The 13,920-nt window shown below is 43.5% G+C and overlaps 1 protein-coding gene across 6 annotated transcripts in view; it reads right to left on the bottom strand.

Annotated features, from left to right (window-relative positions):
* Positions 1–13,920, bottom strand: part of SMG7 (SMG7 nonsense mediated mRNA decay factor) — a 54,308-nt gene that overhangs the window by 2,449 nt on the left and 37,939 nt on the right. For 4 of the 6 annotated variants that reach the window (XM_063343721.1, XM_063343722.1, XM_063343719.1 and 1 more), the window contains 9 exons: positions 13,217–13,652; positions 9,366–9,510; positions 7,781–8,169; positions 6,677–7,042; positions 5,005–5,154; positions 2,770–2,850; positions 1,994–2,153; positions 467–637; positions 216–367 (listed from right to left, as the gene is read on the bottom strand). In XM_063343721.1, coding sequence (XP_063199791.1) covers positions 216–367; positions 467–637; positions 1,994–2,153; positions 2,770–2,850; positions 5,005–5,154; positions 6,677–7,042; positions 7,781–8,169; positions 9,366–9,510; positions 13,217–13,652 — 2,050 coding nt within the window. The remainder of the gene's footprint in view (positions 1–215; positions 368–466; positions 638–1,993; positions 2,154–2,769; positions 2,851–5,004; positions 5,155–6,676; positions 7,043–7,780; positions 8,170–9,365; positions 9,511–13,216; positions 13,653–13,920) is intronic. The other 2 variants (XM_063343724.1, XM_063343725.1) reach the window with 2 other exon arrangements.

Genomic DNA, 13,920 nt, shown 5'->3' with positions numbered 1-13,920 from the left:
TTCCGCAAAACATTCTAGAACAGCGAGAACTGGAAAACTGTGACATCTTCCAGCACTGGTCACACCTCCCACATTGCCAGCGTAAGTGAATCTGCAGGAAAAACCTTCGGCTTCTGACACTGAACTCTGACACTTGCAATAGGCTAACGCCCATCACCGGATCTTCCGGCCCCACAGACAAGCACCCATTCCTGAGCAGCTTCAGACAAACATACCTTCAGGCTCTCCATAAGCACAGCTGAGGAGTCCTCCATAGCGGGAGGGCCTTGGGCTGCCCAGGTGCCACTGGGAGCACTGGGCTGGTGCCAGCTGCTCTCTGAAGATGACGACGTTGCTGGGAGATAGTCCAGACCAAACCCTCCCATTGCTAAAATGGAAGAAAGACAAGTTCAAAGGAATCTAGCAAAACCACTGAGAAACAAATGCCATCAGCTGGCTTCACTCAAAGCTGGGACCCAGCACTTGCCTGGCTTATCTGTTTTCCAGCGGTCTGCGACTCTCCTGTCTCTGTTGTCTGGAGTCCCAATGGGTCCAAAGTTGGAGAAGGGAACAGAATTGTGGTTATGGGTTGGAGGGGAGCTTGGCAAGCTGCTGGGGTTGGAGGAGTGAGGCGACTGGCTGGCTGGTGTCGAATGATCTGGTGATTACAAGGCAAGAGGAAAAAGGTCAACAGAAACAGCAGGAACCTCCCAATTTTCAATTTCTTAATGCTGCTGCAAATTCTGCCATCACCCAGTTTCCTCCAGTGCTCAAGGTAAGTTTTTATTCCCTCCATTACAGGAGCGTAACGCAAATTCCTAAGTTCCAAGTGAAAATTTTTGTGCATATACAAGAACAGAATGACTGTGTTTAAGGCACACGTGTGCCTACCAGAAAAAACCGAACACCAGGAAACCTCAAGAGGGCTGGCTAGCCAAAGAGTTCTCTCCATGTTTCTTGAAGAACTTTTCTCAAACAAAAAAAAAACGCCATACCTGTCTCCAAGCTTGACAAACCAATTAAAAAAAAAATGACATTAGACCTTGAGGAGTTTGCAAGTTTACAACTCCAACTCCCAAGTCCGTGAATGTTTTATGCTTTTATGAGCCTTAAAGCAATTCAGACCAGAACCCAATACTGAGCAAAAGGAGAGCAAGCTTGGAAAAGCCTATCTGCAGCAGGAGAGCACGCTGCCTGAAGACACCACAGCATGGCAGGGTGGCAGGAGACTACGTGGTCTTGAACAAAGAGATGAAGGGAGAGAAAGCTGAAATCCTGTGAGCCATAAACCCTGCTAGGATAAAAGCATTTTGCAGCTCCTTCCATTTCACCCACAGCGGTTATTCCTGGTTGGTGGTAAAAGTCTCTGTGCAACCAAAAATCTCATCCAGTGCAGATGTTATTTAAAATCCACTAATTTCTTAAATTCAACTAATTCCTCCCATCACACTCTTCTGGATTTTTACTGAGAATAAAATCAGGACATAATAGTTATGTTTTATGACTTTAAGATAATTACTTAGGAAGAAGCTGGTTTGCTTCGTAGGCTGCTTAAGAGTAAAAAACAAACAAACCAAAACCCAAGAACACTGTCATATTTTTCTTCACAGTCTTCAGTCATACATCAAGTTTCTTTCTCTTTCAAATATCGATTGTGAAATCCAATTCTTCCTGCTTTTTCCAAAGAAGCAACACAAAGTATATGGCTGTAGGGTGAAGCCCTACACCCAAATGCTTATCAGGAATCTAAGTCAAAGGGATTTCAGGATTTAACACCTCCTACATCTTTTATCCTTCTCAACTACTTCAATTAAAATCCAGGTTCTTATGCTACATTTATTACAGAATCCCCTCATATTTCTGAGGATATATAAAGAAAAACAAACAAAGATTCAGACATCTTGTCAAGCAGGTATTTTTTTTAATTTTCAGTTACGTTTAACTTGCAGTAGGTACAGAATTAACTCAAATCCTCTTAAATCACTAGACAACAGAAAAATCATAGTGGGATTACCTGAGCTGGCTGGAAGGGATGGAGACCACGGAGTCCCTTCAAAGAGAGAATATAGTGAAGTCTCCTGATGGGCAACTGAAGGGGTGACTTCTGTTTTTGTGCTGGTATTCATGTTTTTCCCATATACCTCATTGAACATGCTGTTATTTGGATATCTTTCCTGCAAAAAAATGAATTTAAGAGTTTAGGTGTTGGATTTATTTCAAACACTGAGACTGTACAAAGGAAACAATGTTAGATCAAAATATTTTCCTAACTCCTTTTTCACTCCCCAGCCCCCTCTCCTCTGACCATTTTGTTTAACATGAAGTAAGTCCATCCATTCTGAATCAGAACAGGTTTCTAATGGCTGGACTGCAAAGCTTTCCAAAAAAATCTTTAAATTCCCAGTGCTCAAAAAAATTGTATCAAGACCTTGCTCAGTTCTCTGGAAGAGCAGTGGTAATCCATTGCTCAGGAATAAAAACCTACGCATGATAACACTTGGAGAGGCACCATTTCAGTCAGCTCCACAATTCTACTAAGAGCAAGTGGCCCATCAACTCAGCAATATTCAACAGTACATCTGCAGAACTATAGCTAGGATGCATTTGGGAAGACAACTGATAAAGGCAAAGATAATCTTGCTGATACAGACTGAAATTAGACACCCATATGGATTTCTTTCAGGTTTTCCATTGGTTTGTACTTAAGGATATCCCCATACTTCTGCCACGTTACCTAGTTTAATGGCAAGCTCAAACAGCAAAGAGCCACAGAGTCTGGTCCTCACTTACCTGATTAAGAGAAAAGCCACTGAGGGACAGGAAAGACGATGACTGAGACATCAATTCCGATGGTTTTTCCAGCAGGGACTTCTTCAGAAACCAAAAAGGGAAAAAGCAGTTAGTGTTCAGCGTAGTGAGCAGGAGGAAAGTACACTATCAGAAACTGCCAAGGTTTTTTTGGTCACATTTAAAGCCTTCCTTGTATTTTAGCTCCAGTTTTTTTACCTTGGAGGACAGGGGGAGCAAACTAAAAGCCAGAAAACCAGTAGTTTCCCTACTAAGTGTAATAAATATCTAAAAAAAAAGAAAAAAAAAAAGAAAATCAACAGTCATGACAGCTGGGAGTCTCAGACAAACCCAACTGCCAGAACAGCTTTGCAAATCGTAAGCATAATACTCTGTCTGATACATCTAGAGAGAAGATTCCTGCCAAAAACCCCCTCTGGTTGTGTACAATCTTGTACAAATGAGACAGGATCCTTCCCAGCGATCACAGGACTCCTTCAAACATGATTAGACTCTTGTATGTTCCTATGACAGAATATTTCTTGGTTTTGAGAGCATCCCTGCTATACAGACATTCTTAGACAGTGACGGCAGCCAAGTGCTGTGATTTTTTAATTGTGTTAAACAGTCCAAGTTTCATTTAATGCTCTCCATTTTCATTATAAATGACTATAGAGAAGAAGAAAAAAAAACCTCCAGTGTTTATAACAGTGGTTCCAAAACTCCCCTGGGGGTCCATTGTTAAGATACTATGGACCAAAACTTTTTTTCATCATCTACGTCACCCTCTCTCATACAGTTGTTATTTCCAGCATAATATTTCTCAGCTTTCTCTTTGGTTCTTACTATGATTAAGCAGTGAAAAATAGTCTCTGACACAAGCCTATTTAGGGACAAAATAGGATCAGTTATCATTCATGCAGAAAACAAAGAAAACTTATAAAGCTTGACTGGTGGACAACAAACACCACCACCAAACTTAGGATCAGGATGACCAAGCCATAGGACTGGTGAAGCCATAAGTAAAACTGTGTGTGATCCAAAATGAAAGCTGTAGTCTTGTTCCAAATATAAGCCCTCTTGCGCTCATACCAGCTCAGCATGTCAGATGTTTTTAAATGTATTGTTCAAACAACAAAAACTTGAGCTAGCGTCCCTCTCAAACGTGATCTCAATATCTGGAATATCTTTGCTTTTATCCTGTAAACTTAAGACAAACAGCCTCATTTTTGGCAAGCAGCTCCTAGCTTGTTAGATTTTCAAAGTGACAACTCATTACTTTGAAAGCACGTTTTAAAAGGCAGACAAAATTCACACTCTGCATATCCACACAGCTTGCACCGAGAAGAATTTCCTTCCATTTGTCAGCAGACAGCAACTGCAAAAGCTTCAAAGGAAGCTGCTGAAGAAACAGCTATTAGTTTCTTAGTGAGGGTATCTAATGAGACAGAAACGGGTGTCTGTTTTGCTAGGGGCTCCTTGGGATGGCATGTAAAATTGAGGAATAGACTTAATCAGAGATTTCGAGTAGAGTCACAAATAACTCTTCTTTGTTACTGCTACTGATCTGAAATAGTAGTAGTTAATGAACACGCTTGTAGCCGTACTAGAAAGGCGTACTGCATTTTCAGAGGCAGCTTACAAATTCAGCAGCTCAGACCCTCCAGCCAGTGAACTAGGAAGGTTCTAATACATAACTGTAGAAAAAAAAAATCTCTCAGTCTGTCAAAAATGACTGTATTTCTATAGGAGTTACTGATTATTTAGCCAGTTGCTTGCAATTTTCTTCCAAAGCCATCTTGTTCTTCTACAATCTCTTCTGCATTTAGTAGGGCATTTTCCCCCTGCCTTTATGTAATTTTTATATGCAGATTGTGGTAAGCCCCACTTGTTCTGGTGAATTCCCACAACTGAACCTACCACTGTGCTCCCTCTCACCCTTATTACTAACCCCACACACTGCGGAAGAGCGAGTGCATTAAACGACGCAGAGTGCATTCTGTGGACTGCGCTTACAAAAACCCCCACTGTTTTTATTTCTGAACAAAATTGCTGGCCTGGATTTGGCCCAAGAGCTATACTGATTGCCTCCGGCTGGTCTGAGCTCTTGCACTAGGTCAAGGGAATTGGACAGGAGGGATCAGGGAGAGAAAGGAATTTCACATTTCTTATAAAATTTCACAGAAGAAAGAGATGCCAGTTAGAGTGAGAAGCAGCAGTATTACGTCAAATACATACAAAGAGGCTTCGTCCAGGAAGAGAGGCGAGAGGCCCCAGCAGAGCTGGGTAAAGATCAGGAGGATTAGAGAAAATCAGCTCTTCCTCCTCCTCCAAGGCAGCCAGACTCTTTAACAGGTCCGGAGGAAGCAGAGGGGAGCTCTTGGGGTCCTAGTGACAGAAATGAGCACAGTGAGACAACAGAAGGCAGAAAGGGGAACAGCAAGAGACAGAGAGGAGAGAAAACAGCACGAGAAAGGCGGAAGACGGCATGCAGAAGTGCAAGGGGAGAAAGCGATGCAGCAAAAGTGTGTCAAGGTACGCAGAGAGAAAATGCTGAGCAGAAAATAAAACTAACATCGTGGCCTAACACGTACTGGGAGGAGCACTGCACCATCAAAACGATGGGCAGCTAGTTTTAATTAGCAGAGCATGTGCTTCCCATTGCAATTCATGACAAATACTGAACTTGTTTTCACATTCACGGACAAGGAACACGAAATCTTACAGTTATTCTTCTACAGATGACCTGTGAGTAATTTAGGTTTCAAGTAGAACTGAGTTTGCATCTTCTTTCCTCCTCTATTTGCGAGAGTTTAAATCCCATGAAACTTACTTCCACTGCTAACAGCTGCTACACCAAGGTACAGCTGACCAGACCACTGGACTAAGAAACCCTGCAAAGTGCTGGTCAAAGTTGACATCTAGAAGTTTGTGAGGGATGCTGAAAACACAAGCATCACAGGCACAGCTTCTGTCCGTACTGCACTGTGCTTGCAACAAGGCACGGTTTCCCTTTTAGGGACAAGAACAAGGCTTTGACCCCATCTCCATCTATAAACCACAACCTGACACCAGGGTAGAGGCAGACTCCTGTATATTGTCTGGCTTTTCTCTCTGAAGGATAAGCCAAGTGATCTCAGCCAACCTCCTGAAAATCCTGAGTGCATTTACAGAGGCGTATCTGGCCAAAGGTTTAAAGAGGCCTCTGTTTAAGTTTCCGTATAAACATCACCAAAGCACTCACAGACAACTCCAGGACTGTTAATAAATAACAAAGATTGCAGGTTTTATAAACAGCAACATGAAGCACAACTGCATGAACAGAAGCAAAGTATTCCATTAGTGCAACCAAGAGCTAAGCAAGTCATTCAGCTCTCACTGCGTGGTGGGATTTGCAGAATAAAAAAAATATCTGTCCAAGACAAGACTGCTCCTACCATCTTCAGTTTCTAGCCTCAACCTGACTACTGCCACCTCAGCCGTTCAACACACTTGAGATGATAAATGCGTGTTAAGTTTTCATCTAAAGGGTGATAATTCAACTGCTATTATTTGGATGGCTTTTATGGTTTTTATCAGGTGCCACACAAGAGTTTTCCCCAAAACTATCAGCTGCCATGTTTCTTGACCTGACAGACACAGTACAGAGATCAATGTCACATCTACACTGAACAAGACTGATAAACTACTTGAAACCAAATCCTCATGAGCCGGATCCCACACACAGACAAAGCGGAGAATTCATCACCGTTTGCTGGAATCCCACTTACTGATACCCTGCTGCCTACTAAATAAGCTCACATTGACTTGCTTGGGGCTACAGGGCATTCCTGAAATGGGGAAAACTCCCAGAGTTGTCAGGAATATCAGAGCCTCATTGGTTTTCACCACTTACAGCATGGATCTTTACCTCAAAGGTCATCCTGGAGACAGCATCCTGCTCCGGGCGGAAGACTCCTTGCCGTTTTCCCCTGCGGTCCATGTTAGACTGCTGTGCCATCACCCTGTTGTCAGCCATGCCATAGGAAGAGTCCCAGTAATATTCTGGCACCTTGACTTCTGAGGGGTTTTGGTTATATGGCTCCATTGGGAAAGGCTTCATTTTTTTCTCCAAAGGTTGCTGTTGCATCACGGGTGGCTGTAATGACTGTTCAAATAATTTTAGAGGGTCCTGGGCCTGCAGGTAATAGGACTGCTTTACAGGCATGATCTTCCCCAGCGAGCCTTGGACTTGAGCCGGGTTCCAGAGCTGCTTTGATGAGTCTGTCTGCGGATACTGAGGCAGAGACACACAATTTCACCAGTAGGTATGAACAATTAATATTAACTGAATGCCCAAGACCATTCAAATTATTGATCTGGCTCCTTGTTATAGACATTTCCACATGATTTGCTACATTATTCACCAAAATGCACAGTCTTGACAGGCACCTAGTACTCCCTAGTCAAGCTTTATACCAACAGCCAAGTACAATCCTTACTCTAACCCAGTACCTTATAAACACCTTTACTAAGGTACTGAGCCAGCAGTTTGCTGCCCAGAATACCAGGAGGGTCTCACCATCGAGTCCAGACATACCAGAAGGGAGATTTCTCCAGCATCTGAGCATAAAACTAAGAGCTGTGAGGAACTGACACTGCAACCCAGTTAGCCAAAAGGAAAGTGCGGGTGAAGGTCAGACTCAGACCTCATTACTCACACAAGAAAACTAGAACTAAGACAGAAATGCCTGATCAGAAATATCACCTTCACACCTTGTCTATAAACAGAAACACACAGAAAGCAGATGACCACCTTCTCATTCCAGTAGGTACCTTCCCCTCAGTACAGAATTGTACGTTCATACTCACTAAACTTCAGCTCTTTTTCCAAATTTGCCGAGAAGTTCACAGATCAAAACTCCACGCTAAGGTCTTCAATGACAGTTTTGAAAAGGTAATCCAGGAACATAAGTCTTGAATGTTGCCATTTATTTTTAAACAAAGCTTAGTGCATCACATTAGTCCAGTTTACCTGCTGGAATCCGGAGTGGTGTGGTGGGCTCTTCCCCAGGCCCTGGACAGCTTTCGTAGGGGACTGTTGCTGCTGTTGCTGGGCCAGAGCTTGGACCTGTAACTGGCCTGCGGACTGTGCTGTTGCCTGAGCTGGTAAAGATGAGAGGGGTTGCTGGGAAGGGGGTGGCGTTTGCTGAGGTCCCTGGGTCATTGGCCCTGGTCCGGAGGGCCGTTGCTGGCTGTAAGGAATGTGGGACTGTTTCCCACCTTGCACCTGGTTTCCTGCAGGTGAGTGAGCTGTGGGCTGGAGGAAGGTTCCTGGGACAGAAACACCACCTGGGAAGGTGTACCCCGTGCTCATGGAGAAAGCCACAGGAGGGGGGACAACGTAGGTTGGAGGTGGAAACCCTGGAAAAGATAAAAATGCACCTTTAAATGCAATTAGGCAGAGCAGGTAGCTCCCTCTGGAAAACACTTAGTGGTCAGGTTTTTTTTTTCTTCCCATTTTGCTCGTTTAGACCGTGAGGACAGGAAACACCAAGTACAATTTGCATACGTGCACTATAATGTCCTTTCTGACCCCTGCAAGGGGATTCAGAGTTTGCTCTCGACTGTTCTTGCAATATTCCAGGCACTGATAACAGCCAGCCAGGGCAGAATCTGGGCGAGTCACGGATCTCCCACCTCGATCTCCTTCCCGCCCCTTTTTCATCATCATTCTGGGGGTTTTGATGCTTTAACCCCAAAGTTTCCACCCCCTCAAATGCACACTTTTTCAGTGACTAAACTTCTGAAGCAATGGACAGAAGCAATCGATAAGTCTACTGCCTCCTCCCAGAGGACCAGCAGTCTCGGGATCAATTTAGATACAGACAGATGGTAAGCAAACAAACCCTCATATCCAAATCCATCCATCAGATGAATTCCTTTCCTGTAGTTCACACTGAAAAGCCAGGTTTGGAAGGCAAGCTTTAATTCTCTGTCTCACAGGCCAGATTTTATGCTGACTTTGGGACAGGGAAGATGTCTTATATTGAGCAACTACACATAACAGCTGCGGGGAAGATACAGCTTCCAGCGATTTTGTGAGCAAACATGGACAGCGAGGTATGACAGGAACACTCCACAACAAAACGGGAACATGCGATGTGGCACAGCAGCAAATAAGACGACACAAATTACAGCTTGAAACATGAGCACCACTACAAAAGAAACTGAGCTTTAAAGAAGAAAGCAGCGTGACCGATCTTTTGTAATGGAGTCCTGCGCAGAGTGAATGCTTCCTCCTGAGCTAGCAGAAGACCTTGTCATGTTTTGACTAACTACAGAAACAGCTTACTGTGAAGCTCCTTGATCTCACACCCAACTAACCAAGAGGGAAGGTGGCAGATTTCATGACAGACCTTGATTCCAAAGCAAAAGGAATCTAACTTGCCTCGTTTCAGTTCTGCTATGCCCCTTCTTTACTACTTTGTAAGACTCTCGACATGAGAATGCATGTTCATTAAAACAGCTCCTACCTTCAGAGGCTGTAACAACCACTCTTACAGGATTTTCTTTGCAGTCAACAGTAAATCACACTTCAGAAGAACAACGCAAATTACCTGGCCGGCTAGGAAGGGGAGGGAAGGCTCCTGGATGATGAATGGGGATGAACTGAGAACTGCTGGCCTGACTTGGAGTCTGAGTTACAGGTGTTTTCCTGGCTTCAGACACCGGAGTCTTCCTCATCTCCGTCTGGGATTTCACCTAATGCAGAAGAAAGAAGAACTTAGGTAACTTTCCCTGTAATTACCCACATCATGTCTCAAGCCAAAAAACGAACTCCCAGATTGTCTGAGAGATTATTTTCTTTTCCCTAAGTAATTAGGGGAGGCTTGGAACACGGGAACCCAGTTCCCTCCTCACTGACCTCAGGCAGGTTAACCCTGCCTGTTCTCAGGTCTCACAAAAGCACTGTAAGGATATCTACCCAGGAGACTGCGACAGGCTCCTTCTCTAGCGAGACAGTGGGAAGCGGACATAATAATATCCTCAAACCATACAAAGAACTTACCATGCTGCTCACCTGCAGTGCCTTAAAAACAAACAAAAAGTGCAGATGCTATTATGCTTCTAGGGCACTGCTTCAACCTAACTCATGCTACTTACCTGCAGCACCTCAAAAACCAAATGCTACCACCTTCTTCCTAGGGAACTCTCTCAGCCTAATCCATACAGTGATTTATGTGCACAAACTCCTACATAATATGAAATTCTCTTGACCGAGAGCATACAAGACAAATAGCAGAAGCGCGTAACCTCTTTCAGTTTACTGTGTAACTGCTGTATGTTCTGTTAAAAGAGCTGCACCAGTTAAAGGCAGAGAGAAGAACATAACGTAATGTTTACCTGATTCTGAGTCTGCTGCAGTCTGGGTCTTCCTGGAGAGGAAGACAGAGGGGAAGACTACTTTCCCTTTCTGTTCAGCTCGGCAGAACTGCCTGGAATGCAAGATGGAGCAGGCAGGAAAAAGACAGCAAGCAAGGAACCCGGGCAACACAGAAAGGGCCCAGGAGCAGACCTGACGCCAAGCCTCAAAGGTGATTGAAAGAAAGGGGTTTTAATCAGGGACCAAATTAAAAAGAATCCAAACCAAACAAACCCAAACGGTGTGGGGTTTATTTCAACATTTAGTGCTGCTGAGTTGAAAGGAGTTAGAGCGCAGGTCTTTTCTGCCAAAATACAGCGGTAAAGGGGTAGATGCATTCAAACGCTTCCTTGAGTTCTTTTTCAAATAAATCTGAATTTCCCCATTTAGAAATTATGGGAGCGTAGTTTATTTTTTTGTGTTTAATTAAAAAAGTAGATTGTAAGGCTGGGAGGTTTGGATGTATTTTTGATCTCCCGCTAGAAAAAGTCAGGAGGGAACTCCACCTCAAGGTTCTGGCTGATGCTTAGCACCATCAGTGATGCAGCCCCTGCTCATGCTGCATCTGTTCACTGCCCACTTTTGCCCTTCATCGCATTCTGTATATTCAACTTACATCATGCTGTCCCTTTTCTCTCTACAATGAGCCAAACATTTTTATAACCCATACTGAGATCTACGTATTCTTTGATAGCAATGCTGGAGAATTCACTCTTCCTGCCATGGGAATTCAAAACATGAGCTCCATCTAGTCCATCATAAACTCAGAGCTGCTATAACACATTTCCAAAGGTGGCTTCCAAAAGACCCCCTGCATGATTTATAGTTAACTTTTAAAAGCTAAATAACTAAAATTGATTAATCAAGACAGACAAATTTCAGTTGCCTCCCTGCTTCTGCTTGACCTCACCTCAAAACTGTCAATACTACTAAATATTTACTCCCTTAGTAGTCCTGAGGGTCCCTACATGGTGCCTGAGAGAATCACCGTTTCATCACAATGACCTCTTAAGAATAGGTTACACCTTGAGTAAGTCTGCATTAAACCTTCCTCGGCACCTAACAGTATTTTCCCTAGAGAGCAGACACTCAACTTATGCCACACTTTCATGACCCTGTCTGAGCGCGCAAGTTTTCCACTTCTCTGTGAAAGAGGACTAATTACTTCCATGTAACATTCTTAACGTTTTTGCTAAGTAGGAGCTGCAACATTTCTAGCGTTTAGGCTTTTGAAGGCAATGAACTACAGAGGAGATAAAGCCTGAAATCTCCAGGAAAGCCAAAGCAGAGCACTAACAGACCACCAATTGGTACAAAACCTGCACTGGTTTCTCAGCAAGGGGGAAGGAAACTCCCCATATTCTGGAGTAGGTCCGGATAAATAAGTCCACTGAACTGTGTAAAACAAAAGGCATTTCATTGTAAGAGTTGCCATAACAAATATAGCTGATGGAACTAAAAAGTCAAAATTAATTTCTATTCAACAAGAGATGAAGAGTGACCAAGCACATCAGAACAGATTCTGCTACAGCTGGGTTTGAAATAAGTTCTTCCTGGGTTTGTTATCTCTTAAGACTAAGACAAGCAAATTTCTGATACATCAACTGGGTTAAAATTAAAATATCTTCCCTATCCAAAAACTACACATACTTCTCAGAAGATCCAGTGGGTTTTATCAGCCTCAAGTCCTTATTTTGCAAGACAGGGGCACGAACACTGAAACTGGAAGTTGTGCTCAGGCCTGCAACTGCATTCCAGATGTGTTCAACAAATAAATACGAAACCTGCCATTCTAACTCACCTATATTGGTTTTCAGATACCAGCATCTTGTTCGGGGACTCACAAATGATTGCCACATGGTTTCTGTCGACTACTCCCCTCTATCCTCCTGGGTAGGAACCCCCGCAAAACCAACTGAATAACACTGCCAGTTCATCTTCCATTTCATAACAATGGTGTTTCATAGAAGTAATCAGGAGGAGAACAAGAAAAATGATCCAGGGGTCTTAACAACACAAGCTGGAAAGACTGAAAGGGCTGGTTTGTCTAGCCTAGGGAAAATAAGACCTCAATTACACAGGCCTTCAGAGCAGTTCCAAAGAGGAAGACTTAAGTTATTCTGTGGACCTGCCCTGGGAAGCAGTAATAGTCTTACACAGAGGCAAGGGAGATCAAGTGCATTAAGAAATAATTTCCACTTGCAAGAACAGTGCAGTTTCTCTTGGAAAATAATAGAGTCTCCATCGCTATCATTAAATGCTTCCAGACGCCATCAGGGAACGACTGAGATGCAGCCAAACTATCCAGGTAAAGATCAGATCAAGCCTGAAACTCTACACCCTTATTTACTACAACTCAATGGAAGTCAGACTACTATATTCACTATCTACTTACGAGGTCAGCATTTTTGTACTTAATGCTCAGAGAAATAGGGGGAAAAAGCATGCCTCAAAAACATGACTGAGAAAAGAGCAGCTGGTATGAAAACTAACAATTCTGAGCAAGCACCTGAGCACAGAATTACGGTTTAAGTGTGGTGTGGCTTTCCTTACTTCCACCGAGGGACACCTGACTGCACACACAGTACACAGCATCCTACTCCACAGAAATCACCGGGTGCTTTTGTGATGTGTTTGATTTATTGAATGTGTCAACCGAACCAAAAATGCAGAGTACCCAGTTCCTTCACAACAGCCTGAGAGCACGACTAAGACCTGGCCACATGAACTGCCCTGGTAGCACAAATAATTTGTGGAACAACAGGTAGAAGTTTGCTTTCAAGGTAGTTAACAAAATGACCTTTCATTGCTCCCTACCTTTTCCTCCCCAACAAATTGAGACAGCATCAAGGAAAAGGGCAGAGACCCAAAGATCACAAATACCTCGTCTTTGAGACAGATGTTTTTCTATTTTTTGTGCATTAGCTGTACCTGCGGGGCCCACAGTGAGACCTCAACTTTACTGTACTCTATACAAGCAGCAGCGGCCCTGACACAAACATCGTACTGCCTAAGATGCAGTATCCCTTTGATCTAAAGGCTTACCTGAACTGCCACGTTCTGCTTTCCTGCTTCCTGCATCTTATCCAAGCCGCATTTCTTGGTCTCATTCTTTCTTTTATTGTTATCCTTCTTTCCATCGTTCTTATTGGCTACTATTCCTTTGCTATAGTCCCGTCTTTCCCTACCTACATCTTTAGGGGGATAGATTCGCCCTTGCTCTCTGTTAATTTCCCGTGGCTTGATGTTCTCTTTGAACGTGACCATTGGTTTTTCTCCTGCATCACAGTTGTTGTTCAGGCTTCTGCCAGAGGACAGAACTGATTTGAGTCCAGGGCTCCCATCTGTAGATAGTGGCTCTGCAATAGATGTTTCCTGCAAGGCGAGACTCTCTTTGGCTTCACTAGGGTCCTCTAGTAACAATTCTGGGATTTCCGTCAAAAACAACAGCTTTCCTACTTCATTTTCACACTGAATCAACCTGAAAAAGACAGAAAGGAATTGAAAAGCACGTCAGAATAGTTTTTCACAGGGTAACCCACTTCCCCAAATTACAAAGGCAGAAAGTCAACATATGCACCACGCACCTCTTCACCCCAACAAGATGATTTCACATCACATGTCCCAGCTAAGGGCATTCTCTAGCAGGACATAACCTCACATGCTAACACTCTTGCTACCACTTCAAATACTGTTTTCCTCTTAGCTGTGCTGCAGTATCACTAAAAAGGACTCAGACATGATGCTTT

This window comes from Chroicocephalus ridibundus, chromosome 8 (assembly GCF_963924245.1).
Source record: "Chroicocephalus ridibundus chromosome 8, bChrRid1.1, whole genome shotgun sequence".
NCBI lineage: Eukaryota > Metazoa > Chordata > Aves > Charadriiformes > Laridae > Chroicocephalus > Chroicocephalus ridibundus.
The sequence above is the reverse complement of the archived record's forward strand: the minus strand, read 5'-3'. Positions and strand labels throughout refer to the sequence as shown.